The 26,844-nt window shown below is 33.8% G+C and overlaps 2 protein-coding genes across 2 annotated transcripts; both read left to right on the top strand.

Moving 5' to 3' along the window:
• Nucleotides 1-3,383: 3,383 nt before the first annotated feature.
• LOC133699211 (chloride channel protein CLC-c-like) lies at nt 3,384-10,383 on the top strand. Its single transcript, XM_062122372.1, has 7 exons — nt 3,384-3,873; nt 4,879-5,079; nt 6,013-6,190; nt 7,391-7,653; nt 8,040-8,309; nt 8,704-9,832; nt 9,990-10,383. Exons 1-7 carry the CDS (start codon nt 3,704-3,706, stop codon nt 10,077-10,079), a joined length of 2,301 nt encoding a protein of 766 aa, XP_061978356.1. The 5' UTR covers nt 3,384-3,703; the 3' UTR covers nt 10,080-10,383.
• Nucleotides 10,384-16,551: 6,168 nt separating this feature from the next.
• On the top strand, nt 16,552-26,815 carry LOC133699175 (dynamin-2A). Its single transcript, XM_062122333.1, has 22 exons — nt 16,552-16,919; nt 17,089-17,139; nt 17,216-17,336; nt 17,473-17,565; nt 17,842-17,903; nt 18,347-18,464; nt 18,574-18,913; nt 19,170-19,317; nt 20,053-20,154; nt 20,241-20,360; nt 21,011-21,094; nt 21,188-21,315; nt 22,078-22,162; nt 22,281-22,419; nt 22,940-23,016; nt 23,498-23,554; nt 24,487-24,634; nt 24,736-24,884; nt 25,109-25,222; nt 25,315-25,382; nt 25,608-25,786; nt 26,239-26,815. The coding sequence occupies exons 1-22, from the start codon at nt 16,773-16,775 to the stop codon at nt 26,463-26,465; spliced, it is 2,757 nt and encodes a 918-aa protein (XP_061978317.1). The 5' UTR covers nt 16,552-16,772; the 3' UTR covers nt 26,466-26,815.
• Nucleotides 26,816-26,844: the final 29 nt, after the last annotated feature.

Below are 26,844 nucleotides of genomic sequence, written 5' to 3'. Positions count from 1 at the left end.
TAAAACATTGTGGATTTACACAATATTTTAGCCTCTTTGCTATTCTTTATAGAGGAAATTGTCTTGTTGACAAGGTTAAAATCGTATTTCTCAGGGAAAACAAATGTCATTTACAAATTGATCGGGGATAATTTAGTGAGTTCATATTTTTTTTGCACAGATAAATTATGTAGATACCCTTAAAATGCAAAAGAAAACGAAAGGCTAAGAGGGCTTTAGTGTAATTTTGTTTTTTAGAAACAAGAAAATTACTTCATTATCCTTCAAGTCAAAAAAATTAAATGATGGGTTAAAGAGTGTTTTAGTGTTTTCATTATGGTTTTTTTGTTATATTATATTTGGATTAGAGGCAACTTAGTATTTTTCATATATTTAATATATAAAAAAGTTGCTGACATGTGAAGCATGTCTCTGCGAGTGGACATCGCTCGTATTTTTTAGGTGACATATTTAGCATCGTGAAGTAACCAAAATTTTCTAACCATTGTCTCTGCTGAAGCATCTAGTGGAAACACATGTTGGGGTGGCACGTGTTGCTCAGTTCTTAGCAATTCGATGGTAATTGAATTTTTTTCTCTTTCCTTTTTTTTTTCTCTTCTCTCATTGAAATCCACTATATTAGCCAAAAATCAGGGTTGTCCTCTTATTTATTTTATCTTTCAATTATGGTGCTTTTTTCTTATTGGTCTATATTTCTTTTGGATTCTTTTTGAATTGTTTTTATTTTCAATTACATCCCGTTCCACTTATTTTATTTGGTTTTTAAATCAAATATAATACTCATTTTTTTATTGTTATTTTTTTATTTGTTTTTTTCTTTAAATTCTAACCATCAATATTTTATTTTATTTCTTTAATTGCTCCTTTTTTATCTGTTTTTTAATTTTTTTTAATTTTATCATTTGGTATTTAATTGCATTTGTTTTTTTATCCAATCTTGATCTCTATTCTTTTAATATCTCTCTCTCTCTTTCTTTTTTTTTTTTAATTTAGTCCCTCATTATTTTATTTTATTAGTTCTTATACCAGATTTGATCCTTGTTGTTTTGATTGCAATTTATTTTTGTTTTTGTTTTTTATGGTTAAGAATTTTGTTCGAGATTTATTTTTGCCTTCTGCGGGGTTATCTCAGTCTTATGACTCAAGTTGTTGATTTCAAAGATTAGCCCGATTTAACTTCGATCTTTTTTAGAAATTACTTTTTTAATTCATTTTTTAACATGAGGCTATTAGGTCTTGAGCTTTCTAGTTTCTTCCCTTTCCTTCCTCAAGGGTTATCCCAGGTTACAGGTTAGTTAAGTTACTTGGGGTGTTATAGAATTCTTTCCAATGTTTTTTTTTTAATTTTTTTTAATGTTATTCTTTGAAGTTAGGCTATTGGATCTTGAGTTTATGATTTTTTATATTTTTCTTTTACATGGGTTATCTCTAGTTGTAAGGTAGTCAGGTTAATCATGGTGACAAAAGTTTTTTTTTCATTATTTATTTAACTTAGATTCTTTTTTCTAGGTCATTTTTTTAAAATAATTTTCTTATCCCAATCTCATGCCGTGGGTAAGGGGTTAGTTAAGTGAACCTGTGTTGACTCATATTTTTTTCTTTCGCATTTTTTTTCTAGTTTCATAACTTGATATTAGATTGTTGGACCCTGAAACATTGTGGGTTTTTTGCTTTCCATTATACAAGGTATATCGATCTCATATCTCACGTATTAGTCAAATTAACTTAGATTTACTCAGGTTATCATTATCTGAATATATTTTTTTATGTTAGAAATTTTTTTTGACTCGACCCACAGCGTAGCGCGGTAAAAAATATATAGTATAAACTAATTGAGGAGGGGAATTCATTGTTCCCCCTCCTCAACTTTGTTTTATTTTTTATTTTTTATTTTTTCTTAAGTTTTAAATTTTTTTTTTCAATTTCATCTTTTAATATTGAGTTTAGTTATCTAAGTTTCATGATTCAAGTCGCAAAATTGGCAGGTAAACTCAGGGTTTTTTGTCCTTTTCTTAGTTGATTTTTTTTCTTCAACATTTGGTTGATTTATCATTTTTAGTTTAATTTCTATAAAGTTATCTTGATTTCATTACATGGGTCATAGGTCTAGCATCAAATTTTTTTGTCATTTTTAATTGATTTTATCTTTTAATTTCATCATTCAACATGGGATTGATTGAGAATTGAGATTCATAATTTGTTTTGATTTGCTTTTTATGAGGTTATTGTAGTCACATGACCTAAGTTAAGGCTTTGACAGATTAATCGGGGTTGACTTGAGTTGTTTGTTTTTTGGTCTTTTTTTTAATTGATTTTTTTTTCAATTTTATCATTCAGTATTGAGTTGATTGGAAATTGAATTTCATATTTTTTTTATTTACTTTTTATGAGTTTATCTCAGTCTCATAATTTGGCTGATGGATTTAGCAGGTTAAAGATTATATGGTCTTATGATTCGGGTCGTGAATTTGTCATGTTAACCTAGATTGACATGGATCGATTCAATATGTTTTTATCTTAAAATTTTTTAAAAGATATTTTCTTTAATTTTTTTAGTCAAGTTATGTTTTTAATGATCACATGAGTTATTTTTTTGACTTGTGAAGTTAATTGAGTTAATCCTCACACAATTTAAATTGATCTGACCTAAAGTATAGCGCGAACTAATTATTTAGTGTTGACTAAATAGACAAATGAAACAAAAGTTATTAAAGCAAGCTTGGCTCATATTTTGGCCAAAGACCCGTGGTCAAAGGTTGAGTATGTGCACCTGAATCAATCCCAAACTATTTTATTTCAAGATTTTTAAAGAAAAATTAAAACATTATTTTGAAAAAAAATTAAAAAAAGTCAAAATCTAATTTTGACGTAATTGTGTGTTGATATACAACATCGGGTCATACCACAACAATTTTTAAGTGTGTTTATTTTTGCATTCAAAAAAATATTTTTTAAATTTTTTAATATTTTTTACTTCAAATTATTTTTATTTTTATGATTTTGGATGTTTTGATCTTTTAATATTAAAAATAAATTTTAAAAAATAAAATATATTATTCTAATATATTTAAAAAATATTTTAATAACACAATCTCAGCCATAACTAAAGAAAGTATAGAACCATCTAGGTGGGGTGGCCTAGTGATAAGAGCTTGGGACCAAGAGGTTTGCTCCCTCTGTGATTTCAGGTTCGAGCCCTGTGGTTGCTCATATGATGGCCACTGGAGGCTTACATGGTCGTTAACTTCAGGCCCGTGGGATTAGTCGAGGTGTGCGCAAGCTAGCCCGGATACCTACGTTAAATAAAAAGAAAAGAAAAGAAAGGATAGGATCGGCGTGACACCATATTGATACGTGAAGGCGGGGATAACAACAATAAAAGAAACCACTCAACTACGTGGTAGAATGTGGTCGGCCAACGAAGATGACGCAAAAGGAGGAAATCACATGACAAAAGCTCTGGGTCAATGGATAAACGTCCCCTCCATTTATTTGTTCATAATTTGTTCAGAAAAGAGAAAAGAGGTGGTTTGGTCTTGATGCTCATAATTTGAACTTGAAAATCTAGCTTGAAAGGAAACAAATTTACTGCTGCCCCATGTTTAGATAGTTGTATATAATTGGCATGCAAATACAAAGACAGAAACTTTGACAGAGAGGAGGAAAAGGGGGGGGAAGAAGAAGAAGAAGGAAAGGGTTGAAAATGGAGGGTTATAGTAATAGAGAAAAGAATGATTTAGAGATAGATGATGATAAGGAACACAGTGTGTCAATGTTGAGAGAGCCATTTCTTGTTAGGAATAGAAAGAACAATACTTCACAGATTGCCATTGTTGGTGCTAATACCTGCCCCATCGAAAGCCTTGATTATGAGTAAGTCTCAATATTCTCATTCTCTCTCTTTCTGCTAAAGTTTATGTCTTTTTTGTTCTTTTTATGTTAATCTCCATTGTTAATGTTGCCCTTTTAGTTTCCATTTGTTTACCAATATTCTTATTTATCAATTATCACTTGGGTTGATGTAATGGTAGATCACCAGAGAATGCATTGATTTGTTGTTGTTATATGGAAGGTTGAATTGGTTTAGTAGAAAAGGTATTGATGGCTTCTTCATTTACTGTTTTAATTGTTCCCATCATATCAATTTTCCTGTTCTCGTTCTAGGTAGCTAGAAATTGAAGGAAAATGACAAAAAGGAACGAACTTTTGTATATTGTGTTCTATGTTGTTTTTTTGGGCAATGACAATATAGGAGAAAAGGGAAATTTAATTTTGAACATTTTGTTGCTTGAATTGGGCTTTAGAACAAATAAGATCGCTCTCGAGTGAGTCAAGATGTGGTTGCCTGTTCTTTTTATTAGTAGTTGTTGAGAACTAAATTAAATGTGGAGTTAGTTTCAATAAGAAGCATTTCTTGGACTCTTATCATTAGTCAAGTAAAGGTTGACTAGCTACAAGTAATGATAGAGGATGACGACCATGACCTTGTGTTTTTACTGTTCAGTGAGTGTACTCAGGCTGTGGTTGGTCTTATAGAATTGGGCTGTTAAAGTTATGTGGGGAACACCCTTCTTTCCTAGGCTTGCCTTCCCATCCTGCAGTTCACCTATGGCTTTCAGTTGGTGACCGTAGTTATCCTTTCGGTAACCTTAGGATGTTCACTGGTGCCTTCGTGCTCTCCTTACTGAGAATGGAAATGCTGAAATGCTTTAAGTTAGGGTATTGAAGGGGGAAAGACATTATTAAAGTTCAGAAATGCTCATAATAATGTAGTCTTAAATATATTGTTAGAAGTTCTAAGCAGTATGCCATTTGTGCTGGAAGTAATGCTGGATTGCTACTGCATTCTGACCCACTTGTGTCTATGTATTTTTGCAGGATTGCTGAGAATGAACTTTTTAAACAGGACTGGAGGTCTCGAAAGAAGGCTGAGATATTTCAGTATGTTGTCCTCAAGTGGACACTTGCTCTCCTCATTGGGTTAGGTACAGGGCTTGTCGGCTTTTTCAATAACCTTGCCATTGAGAATATAGCTGGTTTCAAACTTCTGATGACAAACAATCTCATGCTTAAGGACAAGTAAGCGTAGTCTAACTTAAAGTGTCTTCTTCATCATGCTGAAAGTGCACTAATTTTCAGCTTGAGATTATACTATGTTCGTATTCTATACTACTATGAACAACTTTTTGCTGCTTTTGGAGATCCATTAGGCATTGAGAGGGTAGCAATCCTTAGTCCCACACCAGCCCGTTCCACAACATATGACCCCCATTTGGAACCCAAGATCTAGCATTGGGTTTACCTTTGAGGACACAATTCTACAAAGATAACAGTTTTTTTTCCTTCTATTTTTGTGATAACCTATCCTAGTTTTTGAGCTTGCATTTTCAAAAATTTATCAATCATGATAGCCATCCGAATCCCATCAATCTACATTGAGTATGATTGTTAATTTTATTTTTGAGTCCACTCCATGCTTTATGTGCCCCCAAGTCTGATTACCGTTTTCAGTTTGAAATATCAAGATATATTATTGGGCAGTAATGACCTTACATAGGTAGGCTTGAGTGCATGCACCGCCACAATTATGAGAGCTATATGAAGTTGGATCTATTCAAAGAAATTGTTGAACATTTGGCGATGCAGTTCTTGTGCACAAGAACTGTGGTTTTTCCTTCATATTCTGTTGAATTTCCCCCATTTTTGTTCCTGGTAACAACATATTTCCATGTTTGGGATACCTTTACTTGTGATTAGCATTGGCTTCTATCTCGATATTTTAACTTATGTCAACATGTTTTTTTATTTTTTTTCATTTTTTTATATATATGTTACACAACAAAGTTAATATCTGCGCATCAGTTTTCTATTATTTTGCAGATCAAGTTGTTATAGACTTTTGTCTTATCTTAGTAGTGATACTTGGCTATATTTTATCATGAAACAAGATACGTGCTTTTGTGAGTTTTCTTATAATCAAACATGCTATGAATAATTCTTATTCCAGTACAGGTACTATCAGGCATTTGCAACTTATGCTGGTTGCAATGTGGTTTTGGCTATTGCTGCTGCAGCCCTATGTGCTTATGTTGCTCCTGCAGCAGCAGGATCTGGTATACCAGAGGTTAAAGCATACCTCAATGGTGTAGATGCTCCTTCTATTTTGGCACCTGCTACCCTCTTTGTAAAGGTGAATAACAAACTATCTGCAACTCTCTCTGTCTCTCTCTCTCACCAACTTCAGAAGTTATATTGGTTCCCTCTATACAATTTTTTGAATTTAGTGATTGTCTGAATGTCTTACAAGTTGTTTCCTCTAATTATACAATTTATTTAAGTCCTTACCACAGGTAGTTTTTTTTTTGGCCACTTATTGCAAATTTCAAGACGCCATTAGCTTATGAAGTTGGGTAATTGTTGTTTAATAGCCAGTGATGTCCAAAGATAAAGAAAAGGCGGAAAGGTGAGAAACTTGCCTGTCAACATAGCATCAGGTCACCTCTCAGATAGGGGATGATAACAAAGACATAAAGGCCAGGTCCAATTCTCATGTTTCCAACAGACTGTAGATAAATCCAAAAATTATAATCTGCTTGTTACTAGACATGCATCAAAATTAGTCGAATCATTCTAATACTTCATTGGTTAGCCTCCAAACATTACTCTAAACCTAGCATTTTTGTACAAGTCCAAGCTATTCATTCAACTATTTTAAATGGAAAGTTTGCCAGTCTTCTGCTTATTCTAGCCATTAGTAGAATGGATCACTCAGGTTACGTTATATGCAACAACTTGAATATTGTTTTTGAGGCATAAAAAAACATGCAGTTAACAAAGAAATCCATTGATTTTTCTGCATTCAAATGGATATTTGGTGACCAGCCAGTATATGTCTCCTTGAAACCCAATTAAAGTGAAATTGCCTTCCACATTGGTTTTATTTACATGTTTGATGAGTTTGGATGTGAATACGCTGCCTTGTCAGGATACATGGGGTGAAACTAGAAGTCACAAATCATTTGCATTAGTTCTTCCCATTGATCCTTTCATCAGAACACAAGCAAAGGCTAAACGAAGAGAAGAATTCTGTTAGTGTCTCTTAATCTGAGAAGCTTTTGCTTCAAATAGTTTTTATGCTGATTGTTTCCTTTATTCATGAAATAATCTACTTTCTTTCATTGCTTTGGAAAAGCTAGCAATTATAATTTCTAACGCAGACATTTTTCCTGCCTTCTGTTGTTGACTGTCATTCCTTACTACTGTTTTTAGTTCATCATGATGAGCTAATTCATCACTGACATGAGTGGGGGCAATCTAGTTTTATGGGGTGGTTAGGGAATCTCTAAATTGTTGGTTATTTAGTTTTTTATCTTTAATTTGAACTTCTCAGATATTTGGGTCCATATTTGGAGTTGCTGCTGGATTTGTTGTTGGCAAAGAAGGACCCATGGTGCATACTGGTGCTTGCATAGCCTCCTTTCTTGGACAGGGAGGTTCTCGTAAGTATCATTTGACATGGAAATGGCTGAGATACTTCAAAAATGATCGAGACCGGCGAGATTTGATCACATGTGGTTCTGCTGCTGGTGTAGCTGCTGCCTTCCGTGCTCCTGTTGGCGGGGTCTTATTTGCCCTTGAAGAAGCTGCTTCCTGGTAACTCTCTGTTCTTTCAGCATCCTCTCCTTCTCCCCATTTCTCCATCGTTGAATTGGTATGGTAGCTTCTTTAATTTCTTATGTTTATGTTTGAATTGGTGTATGTTCTTCTATGATTCCAATTTAAATGGCAAAAATACATTCTCATATAGATCCATTCATTTTGATTGACTAACTTGATGTTTTGTAAAACCACATAGAACTCGTTTAGCATTCAACAGGTTGCAGATAATTTTCTTTCACAGTTACAAGTGACCTTATTTCTGTAACCCTTGCTTTTCATGATTAGATGTTATTGGGGTGTTTTGCTTTTTTCAACTTCCACTTTTGAGTGTTCTTTTCTCTACAAAGAGGTGAAATGTATTATTTTCTTGTATCATTCAGGTGGAGGAGTGCCCTTCTTTGGAGGACATTCTTCACAACAGCTGTAGTAGCAGTTGTATTGAGAAGTCTCATAGAATTTTGCCGAACTGGAAAATGTGGGCTGTTTGGACAAGGAGGTCTGATCATGTTTGATGTAAATTCCACAAAAGCTACTTACAGTACCCCAGATCTACTAGCAGTTATGTTCCTTGGAGTGATAGGAGGCGTTTTTGGAAGCTTTTACAACTATTGTGTTGACAAGGTCCTTCGCACTTATAGCATCATCAACGAGTATGCACCAACAGTCTCTTCATATTATTTACTGTTAATCTTTATCGTCATTTCATTTGTGAATAGCTATGCTTTATATTTCATCACCCATCCTGCTTTTGAACAGTTAAAACCAAACATGGAAAAGTATATTTTTATTCATATCTACGTTTTCAGAAAAGACTAATCCTGCTATTATTTTTAATTTCCATTGTAAAACTCTTTATATCCAACATGGACTGTTCACCTTCATCTTTCCAACTTTTATTTGTTGCTTTTGATTCTTGCTTTACAAAGACAGGATTAATTTTCTGACACAGATTTGTTGGTTTAGTTTCTCAATTATTTGAAATGCATGAATTAGTGGATGACTGACAATATATTTGCTGGTGCTGATGGTTTGAACAAATTACAGGAGAGGTCCTTTGTTTAAGATCCTGCTTGTTATTGTCATTTCCCTGTTGACCTCTTGTTGCTCCTACGGCCTCCCATGGCTTTCACAGTGCATTCCCTGTCCCCCTCACCTGGCTGAGCAATGCCCCACTGAAAGTCGCTCTGGAAACTTCAAGAATTTCCAGTGTCCACCAAACCACTATAACAATCTTGCTTCCCTCTTTTTCAACACCAATGATGATGCCATCCGCATCTTATTCACTTCTGGCAGTGAAAAAGAATTTCACCTCTCCACCCTTCTGGTTTTCTTCGTTGCTATTTTCTGCCTTGGCATTGTTACTTATGGCATTGCTGTTCCCTCTGGGCTCTTCATCCCAGTCATTCTTGCTGGGGCCTCTTATGGCCGTCTTGTTGGAACACTGCTCGGTCCCCTTTCTAATCTTGATGTGGGTCTCTTTGCCCTTCTTGGAGCTGCCTCCTTCCTTGGTGGCACCATGAGAATGACAGTTTCTCTTTGTGTCATACTTCTCGAACTTACTAATGATCTGCTTATGCTTCCACTAATGATGCTAGTGCTCCTCATTTCAAAATCTGTGGCTGATATTTTCAATAAGGGTGTTTATGATCAAATTATGAAAATTAAGGGATTGCCTTATATGGAAACCCATGCAGAACCATACATGAGACACCTTATTGCAAGTGATGTTGTTTCTGGTCCATTAGTTTCATTCTCTGGGGTTGAAAAGGTAGGGAACATATTACATGTCCTGAGAGTAACAGGGCATAATGGATTTCCTGTGATTAACGAGCCACCTTATTCAGATGCTCCAGAATTATGTGGGCTTGTCTTGAGGTCTCATCTGCTCGTGTTGCTTGAAGGAAAGAAATTTACAAAGCAGAGAGTAAAGACAGGATCAGATATGCTGAGGGGTTTCAAGGCACATGACTTTGCAAAGGCTGGATCGGGCAAAGGGGTGAAGCTGGAAGATTTGGAGATCACAGAGGAGGAGATGGAGATGTATATTGATCTCCATCCTATTGCCAACACATCTCCATACACCGTGGTTGAATCCATGTCTCTAGCTAAAGCTGCTGTTCTCTTTCGCGAACTTGGCCTTAGACACTTGTGTGTGGTGTCGAAGACACCAGGGGTAAGACTCTCTCATTGTTCATATACATGTTAATATGCAAATCAACACTTAGGATTTCGTTTCAGATCTGTGTTTATCCATTTTTGTTGCTAATGGTTTGTCTAGAATCTATGCAAATGCTCGTGCAAAGATTTCCTCAAATTTCTGTATTTTGCAGAGGCCTCCTCTTGTTGGAATCTTGACTCGGCACGACTTCACACCAGAGCATGTACTGGGGCTTTACCCACAAATTACACCCCACAAGTAGGGCAAGCAAGCTACTTATAGTTGTGTGTTTTCTGCCTGTGAGGACTCGTTCTTATGGATCTTTAAACTTTCCCTTGCCATTGCCAAACCGAGGGAATTATTGGACAAAGGATTCTCTGCAAGGAATGGATTTTACTATAATGGAACTATGAAACAGTGTAAGGAAAGTTGCTTATCTTAGAATAATAGGATTTGTATTCTAAGATGCGTAGCAAGGGCATTGTAGTATGGTTGTTAAACTCAGTTTGGCTTGACTCGAAAAATCTACGGCTCGGGACTCCTGGCTTGTAGAAGGCTTTATGAAACTGCTTGATCTATTCAAACCTCATTTAGGCCTAGTTGGATCAATATTAAAGAATTTTTTTTTTTTATAAAAAAAAGAGAGAAAACAAAATGATTTCATTGTAATAAAAAAAATGATTAAGCTGAATTGATTGAATAGATGGATACAATGATCTTAGCTCGTTTCTGGATAAGTGTTGGAGCCAGGTCTAACATTGTATTTTTTATTTTTTTTATTTGTAAGGTGGGCACCAGGGCTTATCACATGCCAGCAGGTTTGATATTGGGTTCCAAGCCTCTGCAGCCAAAATGCGAGAATTAGCCCGTTTGGAGGTGTAGATGTGGTTACTTTTTAAATTATTTTTTATTTAAAAATATATTAAAAAAGTATTTTTTTATATTTTAAAAATTATTTTTGATATTAGTATATTAAAATGATCTAAAATTATCAGAAACATATTAATTTAAAGTAAAAAAATTTTTTTTAAATATTTTTAAAACACAAAAATAAACGGGTTAACAAAAAACCGATATTAGCAAGCTAATCTGCCCTGCTCTGGCTCATGTGAATTTGCTAGCTTCCATGTATCATACTGTTAAGATGTATGTTTGATATTATAATAATTTTTATAATTATTGTTTTAAAAAATAAATTTAAAAAAGTTATAAATTATAATCTTTTTAATCAGATAAATATTTTTAAATATATAGTTAAGGATAAATGCAGATCGCGTCATTGAAACAAATATAGCCTATGAACCTAAGGCACCAGGTTTTAAAAACACACACACACACTTTGACCTTCCATCACTTCCTTTGGAAAATATTGTGAAGTCTAATGTATTTGATATTATGATAAATGATATATTTTAAAAGTGTTTTTTTATTTAAAAATACATCAAAATATTTTATTTTTATTTTTAACATTAACACATCATATGTAAATGTATTTTTATTATTTTTTGTGAGTTCTGAATTTTATTTTATTTTTCTTTGTTTTTATCTTTTTTTTCATGGTAGAGCTAAAAAATAACTAATGATATGTCATTTTTCACTCCTTAATCATCATAAAATTTTCAAAGATGAGTCATGCAAACTCTCGACCTGAATTTTTCAGTATTAATGAAAATTTAAATTTAATTTTGGAAATAAATGGGTTAATTAGAAAATAAAATAAGGAGATATTGGATAGAATGAAATGGGTTTTAAATATTAAAAACCTTCATGTATGTTATTTTAAAAGCAGGCGGAGACAGTTGAACCAAAAAATAATTAAACTAGACTAGGGGGTGCATTTTTGTAATTAATGAGAAGATTGGCAATGTAAATACCTTGTTGGCTTTCTATTGGAGCCATGGTTAGCGGTAGGGGTGTTTAAAAAAACCGAAAAACCGATTAAACTGAGAAAACCGGAAAAAAAATAACCGAAAAAATCGAACCATGAAAAAAAACCGATTAAACCTATTAAAATTTTGAAAAAACCGACCGGTTTTGGTTCGGTTCGGTTTCGGTTTTTTAAGTCTAGAACCGGAAAAACCAAACCGAACCGGAACCAGAAAAAACCGAGCCAAACTGAGCCAAAACCGAGTCAAATCGAGCCAACGAGCCAAAACCGAGCAAAACCGGTTTGAACCGGTTTTTGCTCTAAAAAACCGAACCGAACCAAAACCGGTTAGTTTGAACCGGTTTCGGTTTGGTTTAGGTTTTTTTAAAAAAAAAATTCGTTTGGTTATTTTTTTTAATAAAAACCGAACCGAACCGAACCGTGAACACCCCTAGTAGTCGGCAAAAAACTTGGAGAAAACGAGAGAAGCCAAAGATAAAAAAATCATAGGAAACAATACATGCTGGCAGCCATATCTCATCACTGCATCTTTGTATCGAGCTGGTTTTTGGATATATTTTTATTACATTCGCTCTTTATAATTTTATTGGAGAGATTTTCAAGATCATTTTTTTTTTAGTTAAATTATCATTGAAAATATACTAGAAAAAAAAATATCATCCAGGACAATCTAGGTCGTTCAATGTTTTCTCTCTATTTCACCGTTTGATCAAGCCTGATTATTCTCTATATTATGTACAGTGTACATAAAAAATAAACACTCCGATATGAATTTGTTCATGTTGAACAATAACTCCCTAAATTTTCAGGCCAGTTTAGTTTTATTTTGATCCAGAAAGATCTAATCATTGAATTAAACTTAAATTTGGATATGTGTTGGCCAACATACTTATATACATATCATGATTTTTTTTGTTTGTGATTTGGGTGTGAGTTATTCTTGTTTGAATCTTATGTCACTATAGCAACTTATTGAATTACGCTGATGTAGCAAATTGGATGCTATTGCATTTAGGGTACTGTTATTCCAAAATAAAATTGAATATTTTTTAATCCATATCACCATGAAAACCAATAATACAGACAATCATAATTCTAGTATTGATGAATTAAATGATAAAATAAAACTTGAATATGGATGTATAAATTTACAAGAGTGAAATATGTATATGCATTGAAATAATAGAAATGTGTTATTCTAGGGACCTAAGTGTGGATCCAAAGGTTATAATAAAATAATGGTGTTGAATTTATCCTGTTTTAACAAAAGATACTATCACAGTTACAACACAGTCCGGAGTAGGAGTAAAGATTTCATATGCAGCATGTAAATGTCTCACACCTTGATAATTTCATTTGTATGACTTGAATTGTTATATAACTACAAGTTCTTTGATTGTATTTCATGACAATTAAATGAAAGAAAATAGTAGAGAAAGAAAAAAAAAGAAACGTGATCTTGATTAGCTGTTCAAGAAAATTTAAAAGCTAATGATATCAATATGATACATTGATTTCAGAGTAGGAGCATGAACTTTATATGCTGCAGGTAAGTGTCTCACACCTTGATAATTTCATTTGTATCACTTTAATTGTTGTAACCATAAGCTCTTTGAATGTGGATTTCATGGATATTAAATAAAAGAAAATAATGGGGAAAGAAAAGAAAGAAATGTAAACTTAATTAGATGTCCAAGGTAATTTGAAAGCTAATGATATCAATGTGATACATTGATACTAATGTTTATTTTGATGGAAATATATTTGTTAAGAACTTGATTAGTCACTTCTAAAATGGAGGCTAATGACATCGGCATCAATGTAATGAAATTAAATTGTTGAAAATAAACTTAATTAACTATTCTAGGTTTAGAAAACTAATGAGTTGCATTAATATCAATATTTACTTGGACTTGATTAGTTATTCCTGATATAGAAAACTAATGATACCAACATGAATAATTGGTATCAATATTTACTTAAATTTGACCAGTCGTTCGTGATATGAGAGACTAATGATATCAATGAGGATCATTGACATCGATATTTACTTGAACTTGATTAGTCATTTCTAATATGAGAGATTAATGATCACAATGAGGTTCATTGATATCGACATAACCATGAAGGGAATTTGTGGGAATGAACTTGATTTGTCATTCTCAAAAAATATAAAGGCTAATGATGTTAATGTGAACATGTTAACATGAGCATGTACTTGAAAACTTGATTAGCTATCCAATAAAATAGAAGCTAATGATACAAGATGGATTGATATCGACATACCCCTGATAAAACCATACTCGAGGTAATTGTTAATTATATCAATCTGATATTGATATTGACATTGATTAGCGGGTTACAGGTAATTAATGATATTATGATGCTAATATAGATAACTAGAGTAAGAAAAATGATGAAATGATAAAGGAATCTATTTATATTATTTGATGTAATAATTGTTTATTAATTATTTCATTAGTTTATGTTTTGTATATTGTGCTTTTCAGGATTATCATATTCATATCAGGAGTGGATTTATTTTATCTCTTTTATTCATATAGGCTAAGTGTATCACGTAAACTTTAATGCTTGACTTTTGTTTGTAAATACAAGAAATTAAATGTTTATTTTTATTTATATATGCTAGATTTTATATAAACTCTTAACTATTGTAATTAATATGTTATATAATTAATTAGAGGTGATATTGAGATGAATTGAAATTATTGGTATGAAATAGTAAAAAAAAACAATATAAAGACATCTTACACTTATTATTCATACTTAAATATAATTTACAAAAGAATGCTATTTATCTAATTTTTTATAAATTAAGATTAATCATATCAGTTAAGTAATTATTTTCAGAACTTAAAGTTCACTTTCTCTAGTTCCGAACTATAATCTTAAAATTTAAAAACCATAACATCTGTCTTCCCCTCATTTCCTTATTTTTTTACTTGAAAAATTATAATAATAAATATATTATGAGATAAAAGGATTCAAACCCATTGTCCTTCTTCAATGTCTTGATTTTTTACAAGTTCTTTTTTCTCTCTCTTTTAAATAGCCTTTCTTGGAGAAACTGAAGTGAACAAATTGGGAGAGAATTGGAAATTTCATATTTATTTAGTGCCTATTTTATATTGAAGTGGAGTTGGTAAAAAAAAACAAGTTGAGTTAAAAGTATTTGTTTAATAATTATCTTAAAGACCATAGTTTTGAAAACTCAATACACCTAAAACCTTTTTATTTGACAAAGCTGAAATTTAATATGTTTTTAAATCATGATTTTAGATGCAAACCATGATTTTGAAAACACAGCGAGGGTAGTATATTTGATATTTTTTAAAAATATTTTTTACTTAAAAATACATTAAAATATATTTTTTTATTTATAATATTAACACATCAAAGTGAAACATGCTTATAAAACATGCCCGAAAACATAAATTATCACATTTCCAAACACTAGTACATGTGTTTAGAATATTGATGAGTTTAAATTAGTGTAGACTGATCTGCATGATATGTTTTAGAATCACCAGTTTGAAATATATTTTTTAAAAATAAATTTTAATTTAAAATATATTAAAATAATATATTTTTATTTTTAATATTAACATATTAAAATTATATATATATATATATATATATATATATATATATATTTCTCACATGTTAAAAAAGCAGATTGAAAATCATGGAGTTTTGAAATTCAAATTTCTATACTTAAATTTCAAAATTGCCATGCAACCACACCCATTCAATATGCCCAACCCCCTATACGTGTCGCCTTTATGCAACGCCATGCGGCTGACTCTTTAAAATGCGTGCAAGAATGGGTGCCCACGATGTATCATCCTAATTCCTACACTCAATACACGTTGGATGTAATTGGCTAAAAATATTGATTAGGGATACAATTGAGCTCACACATCGATAAACATGTTCATTCCAAGTAGGCTAAAGCATGGTTGACATATCCATTATTAGGTCCAAGGATCACCATGGTCCTCTTCGCAGCTTTGGTTGGACTGGTTTTTGTAAAATTTTAATTTTTTTTAATATTTTTAGATTAAATTTTAAAAAATAAAAATTTATTATTTTAATATATTTTCAAATGAAAAACATTTTAAAAAAGAATCCCAACCATACTTCTAGGCAAACTATCAGTTAGCACATGTCTTCTTTTTATTTAAAACAAGATTATTTTATTTTCTTTTAATTTTTTTTCTTATTTATGATTTGGCCAGGCTTGATGAAGTCAATTAAATTTGTTAAATAACTTGAATTTGATCAAATTTATGTAAAATATTATTTAAAATAAAACATAAATTAAGTCAAGTTTTAAATCATGATGTTAGATCAAATCTGATTTAATAACTATGATCTAAAATCTTAACTAAAGTTACTAAATAATGCTCGACTCACGAGTTTATTCAAGGTTTAAATCATGAATTGAGATAGTTAATTTAAATTAATTTAAAATAATGTTTTTTTTAGTAAAAAATAATGTTATTTTGATTTTTTTTTAAATTAAGTATGGTTTTAACTCAATCGACTAGATCATAAATTTATCTTCTAAATCAATCAAATCTAACCAGATCAAATCTTACAATTTATTTTGAAATCCAACATAAATCAAGTTCTTGATGAGTCACCGAGTTGATCTACCATACCGCTTCAGGTTTAATATATATGGTCTCAACTCTCAACTCAAAGATTCCTGATTCCAACTATTGAGATAAAAAAAACACAAACTTAGAGGACCATTCTGCAATAAAATAAAAGTTCCATCTCGCTCGTTGCCACCACACGGATTGTTCCTGATTTTAATTTCAAACTCAATTCAATAATCACACATCCGAAAAAAGAAAAGGCAAGCACAAACGAACCGTCTCTTTCAAATTTCTAATAAATATATTTTGTTGCATCCCCAATTGTTTGAATCGAATAAAATCTCACTATCCAGATCCAATCTTAGGGTTTCTCGAGATCTCTACAAATCTTCTTTTGTTTCCTCGTTATTTCGAAATCTGTTCAAAATCTTTGAAATTAGTTATGGAGGCGATCGATGAATTGGCTCAGCTATCGGAATCTATGAGGCAAGCATCTGCCTTGCTCGCCGATGAAGATATCGATGAAACGACGTCGTCTTCTTCTCGACGCTCCTCCACTTTCCTCAATGTCGTTGCTCTCGGCAATGTCGTAAGTTCCTTGGATCGTTTGGATCTGTTTGTTTTTTAGGTTTGTGCAATTAAGGCCGCGTTTGGATTCCAATTAAGAAACAATGCCCGTGAATTTCAAAATCCGAAAGAAAGCTTGAGTATTGAGAATTTTGAAGCCTTTATTGCTAACGAGACGTGTTTTTGAACAGGGCGCCGGCAAATCTGCTGTTTTGAATAGTTTAATCGGACATCCTGTTTTGGTAAGCTTGTATTTGCGATGCGCTACTGATGATTTGGATGTTTATTCACCGCTGACAACAATTTTTTTTTCCGCAGCCAACTGGTGAAAATGGTGCTACCCGGGCTCCGATAAGCATCGAGCTAAGTAGGGATAGTTCTGTAAGCAGTAAATCGATTATTTTGCAAATTGACAGCAAAAATCAACAGGTTTCTGCGAGTAAGTCCTGGGATTGCTTTTTGTTGGCCGATTGGTGCTGGGTTTTAATGTCATTGAAGCATGCATCCAATGCTGCATCTGCTTCTTTGGATTTGTCTCTGATTATTGTTGGTTTCTGTATATGGGTGCATGATAGGTGCGCTTCGGCATTCTCTACAGGAAAGGCTAAGTAAAGGTTCCTCAGGCAGGAGTCGTGATGAAATATATCTGAAACTTCGTACCAGTACAGGTCGGCTCCTCTCTTAATGATTGGCTGCTCAGATTTTGTAGGAAATGATAGTAAAATGGTGTTATTTAATTCACATATGGCATTTCCTTTGATTTCTAGCAAATTTTATTCAGTTAAGTAGATAGCTTGACCTATCTTGAATTGATGAGGTCCTAGTACAGATTATTAATGCAAAGACACAAGGTCAACATTCACCCTTGTTGACAAGTAATATATGTGCACTTTCCTTGCATCATCTTGTTTTTTTAATTAATTTCTTTTCTTTGATATGTTCAGCCCCACCATTGAAATTGATTGACTTGCCTGGGGTGGATCAAAGAATTGTAGATGACTCAATGGTGAGTGTTGTTATCTTTTTTTAGGTTGCAAATTTTTGCAGTAGGTACATGTGTGATTCTTTTATTTTTAGCTGGAGGCCTAGAGCCCAGATGGAAAACACTATTCTCTGAGAAAATCAGGAAGCTGATCATTTCCGTTTATAAGATGCTGTACGTCAAAGGTTAAGCAATATTTTGCTGCTCATTCTGCTATACATAGTGTAAATTTTCTCTTCTGGGAATGGATTTTTTCTATACTAATATTGTTATTGTTTTTGTGGGTCACAGCTTGTGATACTCTGTTTTTGTATGGGTTGCACCTCTTGGTGCTCTTTAATGAAGTTTTATGCTTATTAAAAATAAAAGATGCCGTAGTTTGAAAAGTCTTTGTTATCTTTCCCTTCTTTTCTAAATCAATGCAGTTGGAAGGTTTATTAATAGCTTGTATTTTTTTGCTCCCCCAGATCAGTGATTATGTTCAGCACAATGATGCTATTCTGCTAGTTGTAATACCTGCTACTCAGGCACCAGAAATTTCTTCTTCTAGAGCCCTCAGAATCGCAAAGGAATATGATGCTGAGAGTGAGTCATTCTTAAGCTTGCATCCTATCTTTTTGCTGAAATTATTTGTAATTTTAAATTTCTGAAAACATATTATTATAGCTTAAGTATGTTTTGTGTTGCATTATAGGTACCAGAACAGTTGGTGTTATTAGTAAAATTGATCAAGCAGCTACAGAGTCAAAAGCTCTTGCAGCTGTTCAAGCTCTTCTTTTGAATCAGGGACCACCAAAAACATCTGATATTCCATGGGTTGCATTGATCGGTCAATCTGTTTCCATTGCTTCAGCCCAATCAGCAAGTGCACCTGAGAACTCTTTGGAAACTGCTTGGCGAGCTGAAAGTGAAAGTCTAAAATCCATATTGACTGGAGCCCCACCAAGCAAGCTTGGGAGAGTTGCTCTAGTGGATGCCCTTGCTGGTCAGATCCGTAGTCGCATGAAACTCAGGCTTCCCAATCTCCTTTCTGGGTATTGCTCCTTTTCTCCTGCTGCTGTTTGATCATTGTTTCTATTAAGTTCCATGTTTTTTCAGAACTGTTGTACATATCTTCTGCTGTCTTGGCGTTGCTTCCTTCTTATTGGTGTTATCCCTCTTTTGGACAAGAATTAGGAAATTATTATCTACTGACATACAATTGCTGGATTAGGTCTGGTATTCTCCTGTATGATGACACTTTTTGTCCATTAGGCCTTTAATGCTGTTTATGTGCTGACAAAAATACAGGCTTCAGGGGAAATCTCAAATAGTTCAGGATGAATTGGTGGGGCTTGGGGAGCAAATGGTTAGTTCTTCTGAAGGTACAAGAGCTTTAGCTTTGGAGCTCTGCCGTGAGTTTGAGGACAAATTTCTTCTGCATCTTATGGGTGGTGAAGTGAGTTTTTCTTTTTGAAGCATCTTATGCATCATTTTCATTTCTATCTGCAAGAGAAACTAGTGAGAGTACTCCAGATGTTTACCTGAGTTGGGATTGTTATAGTTTTTATGAAAAGAAAAGGGGCTTCTGAATTGCTGTTATATTATTATGATTTGCTTTGGTCATCCAGACTGTCACTGTTTTTATGGTAGATACTATTTGATACTTGAATGTAATAATTTAACAATATGGGAACTACATGTGATAGAAAATTATAAAATCTCAAATTTAAGGAATTCTTCAAATTTAGAAGGAAATGTCTGAAATTCGAAAGATTACTCACTAATGTGGTGTTTGCATCCTGATGGATGTTGTCCCTAAACCTCCTGGGCTTGTGTTCAAAGAATTTGAACCTGTGTGGCTGTTGAATGTGAATAGGGACTTTAAAGAAATGAAAGTTTATAAATTTAGCTGAGGATATATGTGCTGTAAATATTGAGTTATGGTATCTTTCTTATAAGCCAAAAATAATTCTACACTGCATGGTTCCAGGGTGTGCATGTTATACATCAATTTGACTCCTAGTTCAGTGCAAGAGCATGACTGTACCCGCAGTTAATTGTCCTGCACTTCTTTAGAGTACGAGGACCATAATTGACATTCGACTTATATTGATTTTCTTTGTTGTTAGGGTTTCAAAACCATGTTCTGCTGTACAATCACTATAGTTTCAATAACCCAGCTTATTTACAGGGTAATGGTTGGAAAGTTGTTGCGAGTTTTGAGGGTAATTTTCCAAACAGAATCAAGCAGCTACCTTTAGATAGGCATTTTGACATAAACAATGTCAAACGGGTATTACTTCCCTTCTAAATTGATTCTGTATCTCTTCCTTATTAGAAATGTTTCAAGGTGCTCTCAAATTATCTCCTTGATATCAGATTGTCCTAGAAGCCGATGGTTATCAACCATATCTTATATCTCCAGAGAAGGGGTTAAGGTCCTTAATAAAAGGTGTCCTTGAGCTGGCAAAGGAACCCTCAAAGCTATGTGTTGATGAGGTACAGTTCTTGTGTGCTCCTTTTGGTTATATTCCATATATGGTTTCTTTTCAAGGAACCAAAATGTTTTACTTGAAATCAAAACTTGTTCAATCCAACAATTAAAAGAAGGGGGGAGTTGCTATTATAAAATGTTAATATGCATGCTCTTATGGGTCTGCCTGTAGCCGTGGTGTTTCAGTGACAGCTGCAACTCTTTTGGTAAAATGCTTACATCTTTCCTCATTGCAATTTGCTGCATCATAGTATTCTGCATAACCAATCTGAATGCATCAGATCACAGAAACCAGGCATAAACAATCTGGGTCATCATAATGGTTTTCAAATTTTATCCCCAAGTAAAATTGTTGACATGCACTGTATGTTTCTTTATAAACCGCAGGCATTTATCGGTCTCTGACCTTTTTCACTATTATTTTTTTTTCTTTATCAATGCCATCTTTTTTCCTTTTTGATTTAGTATTCTGCACGCCCACATTCTAAGCAAAACTTTTCTAGGGAAGAAAAGATTTCTAAATTTTGATGATTTAATCTGTTCTTTTGTTGGTATTGCTTAATCCAAATCTGTTTTTCAATGGGTGTTTGTATAGTTTTTCCGGCTACCTATTATACTAACTTCAGTTACTTTTATCTGGGTGGCTGCATAATAGGTGCATCGTGTACTAGTGGATATAGTATCTTCTGCTGCAAATGCTACTCCTGGTCTTGGAAGGTATCCTCCTTTCAAGAGAGAGGTACTGCAGCCTTACTGCTATTTTTGTATACTTTCTGTATGATATTTCATTGTCTAGAATCTTAGATCATGTTTTTAAAATTTTATCAAACAGGTTGTTGCCATTGCAAGTTCTGCACTTGATGGGTTTAAAAATGAAGCTAAGAAAATGGTAGTTGCCCTAGTTGATATGGAGCGTGCATTTGTTCCACCTCAACACTTCATCCGATTGGTGCAGAGGCGGTATGCTTTAAAATTTAAATGTAGATAAATTTTTTTTTTTGGAATTATTAGTCATTGTTAGCAAAAGATGTGCTTTTGAAAGTTTAACCCTGATAGGTAAGTATATAATGGTTTGTGTCTGTTCTGGCATCTGTATTTGTTGTTAAGCTTCTAATTTATCATGTTTGGTAAATGATTGGCTTATGTTTGTCAGTTTTAGTATAAGTTGTCGCTGCAATGTGAAATTTTAAATTGTTTTTCTTCTAATGTTGTATTAAAAATTGATACCTTTCCATGTCATTGGTTATAGGTTCTTTAATAACTCCCTGTATTTGTTACTGATATGATGCGTCAACTAGACTGTGATGAAACCTGCCTCTCTAATCCAATTGGAAGAATAGACCATATTTGATTATTGGTTAATCAGATTTAAAATTTTAAGGGCATGAATTTTCTCCAGAAGTTCCAAGCAAGAAAGAATCAAATGTTGTGATATATTACACATTGAACTTTCCATCCTTTATCAAATGCTTGTCAGCTTATAAAAGAAATATAGGAAAGAGAATAAATTACAGTGGCAAGGGAAGCTCTTTATATGCTTAAATTGAAGCTTTATGTTGACATATGTGAAAGTAGGTTTTATATAATTTTTTTTTTCATAATTTGTGTGAATACACTTTTCTTCCGAAATGATTTATTGTTTTAGTTGTTAAAGTGTGCTTTTGTTGATATGTGGCTGTTTCTATGGATTATTCTAATCCTTCATTGCATATTCTTAACCAGAATGGATAGGCAGCGCCGTGAGGATGAGCTAAAGAACAAATCTTCAAAAAAGGCAGTTGATGCAGAGCAATCTATTTTAAATAGGGCGAGTTATTTACTTTCTTGAAATTTAGTTGGTGTTGCATCCATACACACTTCACACAGAAAAGCCTTTATGAGTTTTTCTCATTACATATGCTAATTATCTTCAATGCATCTCATAGGCAACCAGCCCCCAGACAGGTGTTCAACAATCTGGAGGAAGCTTGAAATCAATGAAAGATAAATCCAACCAGCAGGATAAAGATGCGCAAGAGGGATCTGCCTTGAAAACTGCTGGGCCTGGTGGTGAGATAACAGCAGGTGTGTGCACTAACTTATTCACACCGATTGTCTTGTCTAAACAATATTGAAATTAACATCCTTTTATTCCAATATTGGATCTGTAACATGCTTGAGTTTGCATGCATGTATATAGTTTGTGTAACATGCGTATGAAGTATGCTGTAATAGTCCTTCAGAAATTACTGTGGACCTATATTCTGAAACATCCTGAAAATGATATTTTGGCCTAAAAAGGGCAGGGAATACTATTTTTAACAAATTTAGTTCCCTTTTTCTCTTTCCTTTCCTTTCCTTTCCTTTTCTTAGTTTTTCTTTTTGGTTGGGATAGGGGTGCTGGATGTGCAGCTTTTTATTTGTTTTGTTAGCTGCCTATGTTTTCTGCTTTCTGTCATTACTTGATTGTACCTGCAGTTTTGGTTCCAAAGACTAACACTGGATACCCAATAAAGAAAAGAAGATTGGTGCCAGATCCTTGTGGAAGTACTTTCATATGTTCTTGACTTTGTCGCTTGTCATTGATATTACTCTGGAAATGCAGGGTTTTTGTTGAAGAAAAGTGGAAAAACTAATGGCTGGAGTAAGCGTTGGTTTGTTTTGAATGAAAAAAGTGGCAAGGTTAGTGTATAGAGTTTTGGCCAGCTTAAAGTGATTGTATGATATTTAATTTCCTGTGCACTGACGTTGCATAATCCTTTACCAAAGAGGGCATTGCCTTCAGTCTCTAACTTACAGAAGTGTAGTCATGTGCCGCATTAACATATCTATTATTTAGGAGCATCATGTCCAGCTTGAGAAAAGTATGCTTGAGATGAACTTGATGCTTAAAATTTTAAGTAAACAAAATGGTATCTAGTTTCAATGAGGTTATTGTACAGTGTATTCTCATCTTTTACATTGTACAGTGAAGCCATTTGAATTTTTCAATTGTTATTTGGTGCCTTTGGTAAATGTTGTCACCCATTCAGGAATTGGGTCTTGGATAATGTTTATAGTAGTCCTTGAATTTGATCATTCGTTTTTCTACCACTACCACTCTTTTGTTTGTAAGTTTACTTTCTTTTCTGGCAGGGCTTATATTATTTAACTTTTGTTGCAGCTTGGTTACACCAAAAAGCAAGAAGAAAGACACTTCCGTGGGGTTATTACTTTGGAGGTAAGGACCTCACCAGGAGAGGGGAATTTCAATTGATAATAAAAAGCATAAATCATAATGCTAAGTACTTATGTTATTGAAGTAAGCCGAACTAAAATTGATGTGGGATCCGTACATATAAAAATTTGTTATTAGGATGATGCTTGCTGAGGATTGACAGTCCTCTCTTGTAACATCCTAATTTGTTTAAGAAACTTGGATGACACAAGATATCTACAGAAATGTGTAAATAGTTACAGCCATGTACATCATAACCTTCAAATTATTTGCAATTTTGTTTTAAATATAAAAGGCTGGGCATGAAATGGGAATCTATTTCTAATGTCAAAGTGATTGGCTTTTGTATAATATAAAAGGAAGACTTGAGTTTGAAGAAGATTTGAGCACAGTTGTAATCAATCAAGCCTACATAAGTAACTCTGAAAGGGTTTTCTCAAAACGAAGTTTGAAAGAAAAATAATGTAGCTGTAATAATTTATTCTGCTAGGTTAAAATATGGATTCATTTGACTTGAAAAAGAATAAAAAACAGAAACTTTACAGGCATGTCCTACAGGAGCAAAAGTTAAATTATAGGATTTCTGAGAGGTAAAAATCTGACTGGAAAAAACAGAGAGGGAGATAGAGAGGGCTTATAGCAAGTGATGGAAGGCAAGTTTTGTAAATAAGATAGAAAAACAACTCCTATGGACATCAGGTGGTATTTCTTTCTAACATAATAAGTTAAAACTAGAAGTTCTATGATGCAAGTTTTCAGGTTGTCCTGCCAGTATAAGTTCTGAAATTCTTGACGGGACAAGTGAATGTATTATCTAATGTACTGCTTTTGCCCTAATAATTTCAAAGTGACCAAGCTTGAAATCAATGCTAATTTTCATGTTTTCTTCTCTTAATGCATATTGATTTACCCTGATCTTTGGATGTAACAATCAGGAATGCAATATTGAAGAAGTTTCTGAAGAAGAAGAAACCCCATCAAAAAGTTCCAAGGATAAAAAGGCAAACGGACCAAGTTCTGAGAAAGGACCTAGTCTTGTGTTCAAAATAACTAGTAGAGTTCAATATAAGACTGTCTTGAAAGGTATCTTTAGCTTGCCTCTCTATCTTGTTTGCTTTCACCCTCCCCTGAAAAAAAATACACGCTCACAAAAGTGCTGATTAATGATCTTTATTTTTTTCCAGCTCACAGCGCTGTTGTATTAAAAGCTGAGAGCGTGGCTGATAAGGTTGAGTGGCTAAACAAGTTGAGAAATGTCATCCAGTCTAAAGGAGGCCAAGTGATTGGTGAATCTGGGCCTCCCATGCGTCATAGCATGTCTGATGGTTCCCTAGTGAGTTATCCAGTGATGTTTATTGTTTCTTTCCCACGTCTTTTTTTTTTGTCTGGGGTGACTGGATGCCATTATCACTTACCTTCGCTGCAATTTGTGATTGTTGGAATTTTTTATTTTTTTGTGCATGGTATTTTAGTTCTTAAGAAACAGAATATTAGCACCCCTAAAGTCAGAGTAGTTGGGACTGTTTCTTGGAACTATTCTAATTTGCTACCCTTTAGGATACAATCGCTAGAAGACCTGCTGACCCTGAAGAAGAGCTCCGGTGGATGTCACAAGAAGTACGCGGCTATGTTGAAGCTGTTCTTAACAGCCTTGGTGCCAATGTCCCAAAAGTATTTCTTTTTCTTGAATGCCAATCATCATATTATTTTTATTTGTTGATATAATTTTTTGAAATATTTATCATTTCGTTCTTGTTGAGCAGGCAGTTGTTCTTTGCCAAGTAGAGAAAGCCAAAGAAGACATGCTTAATCAGTTATATAGCTCTATAAGGTCAGTGTACTGTTACTTGCTTTTGTAATGTATGGTTATCTTCTTCGTTATGCCCTGCGAGTTGCAAACCTTTTGAGTGCATTATATATATTCTTAATGGAAGTTGGTGTGGTGCACATGGCACTGAATACCATCTCAAGTACATTTGAAATTTCTTTTCTTTATTTTTGTTGCCAATTTTTCTCTCAATAAAGGCTTACCTGTTGCTCATTTTTTGGTGGCTAGTTCACAAAGCACAGCAAGGATTGAGGAGCTGCTCCAGGAGGACCAGAATGCAAAGAGGAGGAGAGAACGCTATCAGAAACAGTCCTCTCTTCTTTCAAATCTCACTAGGAAACTTAGCATCCATGATAATCGAGCAGCTGCTGCTTCCAACTGGTCTGATGGTGGGGGTGGTGGAGCAGGTAATGGTGGCTACAAACAGTACAGTTCACCTTTATGTTGATGTTTGCTTATGCAGACATTTCTTAGCTTGCATGATCATGATAATAGAACCAGTAGCATCAGTATTTCCTTTTCATGGTAATTTCATGAAGCTGATTTATAATTTGTTGTCTGCATAATTTCTGTATTTTACTCTTGATGGTGGTGGCTGCAGAATCTAGTTTCATGAAACCTGCGTATCCTAAATGTGGACAGTGTCGGTTGAAAGTAGTTTGTGGGGAGTAATTCATGTTGGTTTGGCATTCCATTGCAAACAGTCATGGCCATAAATCCCACAGTTGACTTTCTCCTGATGACTGTTTAATTTTCACAGATGTTGCATGTATTCATTGAAAGAGAATCGTTTGCCACTTGTGCTATGTTTTCAGATATTTGATCTCTTCAATGTACTTTGTAATGTTAAATTATGCAGAAAGCAGCCCAAGAACAAATGGACCATCATCAGGAGAAGACTGGAGAAATGCATTTGATGCGGCAGCCAATGGACCTACTGACAGTTTTGGTGGCCCATCGAGGTCTCACAGCCGGCGAAACAGTGATCCAGCTCAGAATGGTGATGTAAACTCAAACAGCAGTCGCCGCACACCCACTCGAATGCCACCTGTGCCACCACCGTCTGGTTCATCCTATAGGTACTAGATAAAAGCCTGTTTCAAATTCATTATTCATGCATTATTATTGGGTGGCCGCATGCTTTGCTGCTCCCACTCAAGACGGACAGAACATTTTCTGGAGCTCACATCATGTTAGTAGCTTTGTAAAAGTGGAATAGGCGTGTAGATATATATTGCAAGTTGCAAGTTCTTGATTTTGAGATGTGTATTTACCTACACTAAAATTTTCCATTTTACCTTTCCAAGTTCGGCTGCCGGGGTGAGGCTATCTGTTTTACATATATATTTTTGAATCAGATGTTACGAATTGACGAATGTGTTTGTTGTATTGAATCTGACTAGAAAAGTAATTCTTTCTCATGGTTTGTGCTGCAATGGTGAAGTAAATGCTTGAATTTGACCCT

This window comes from Populus nigra, chromosome 7 (assembly GCF_951802175.1).
Source record: "Populus nigra chromosome 7, ddPopNigr1.1, whole genome shotgun sequence".
Classification (NCBI taxonomy): Eukaryota; Viridiplantae; Streptophyta; class Magnoliopsida; order Malpighiales; family Salicaceae; genus Populus; species Populus nigra.
The sequence above is the reverse complement of the archived record's forward strand: the minus strand, read 5'-3'. Positions and strand labels throughout refer to the sequence as shown.

Bases quoted from the DNA above. Each gene is read 5' to 3' on its own strand.
- LOC133699211 (XM_062122372.1), top strand. From the start codon at position 3,704: ATGGAGGGTTATAGTAATAGAGAAAAGAATGATTTAGAGATAGATGAT. The intron at 6,191-7,390 runs GTGAATAACAAA...TGAACTTCTCAG, and splicing joins CTGCTACCCTCTTTGTAAAG to ATATTTGGGTCCATATTTGG. The intron at 7,654-8,039 runs GTAACTCTCTGT...TGTATCATTCAG, and splicing joins CTTGAAGAAGCTGCTTCCTG to GTGGAGGAGTGCCCTTCTTT.
- LOC133699175 (XM_062122333.1), top strand. From the start codon at position 16,773: ATGGAGGCGATCGATGAATTGGCTCAGCTATCGGAATCTATGAGGCAA. The intron at 17,566-17,841 runs GTCGGCTCCTCT...TGATATGTTCAG, and splicing joins GAAACTTCGTACCAGTACAG to CCCCACCATTGAAATTGATT. The intron at 20,361-21,010 runs GTACAGTTCTTG...GCTGCATAATAG, and splicing joins CAAAGCTATGTGTTGATGAG to GTGCATCGTGTACTAGTGGA.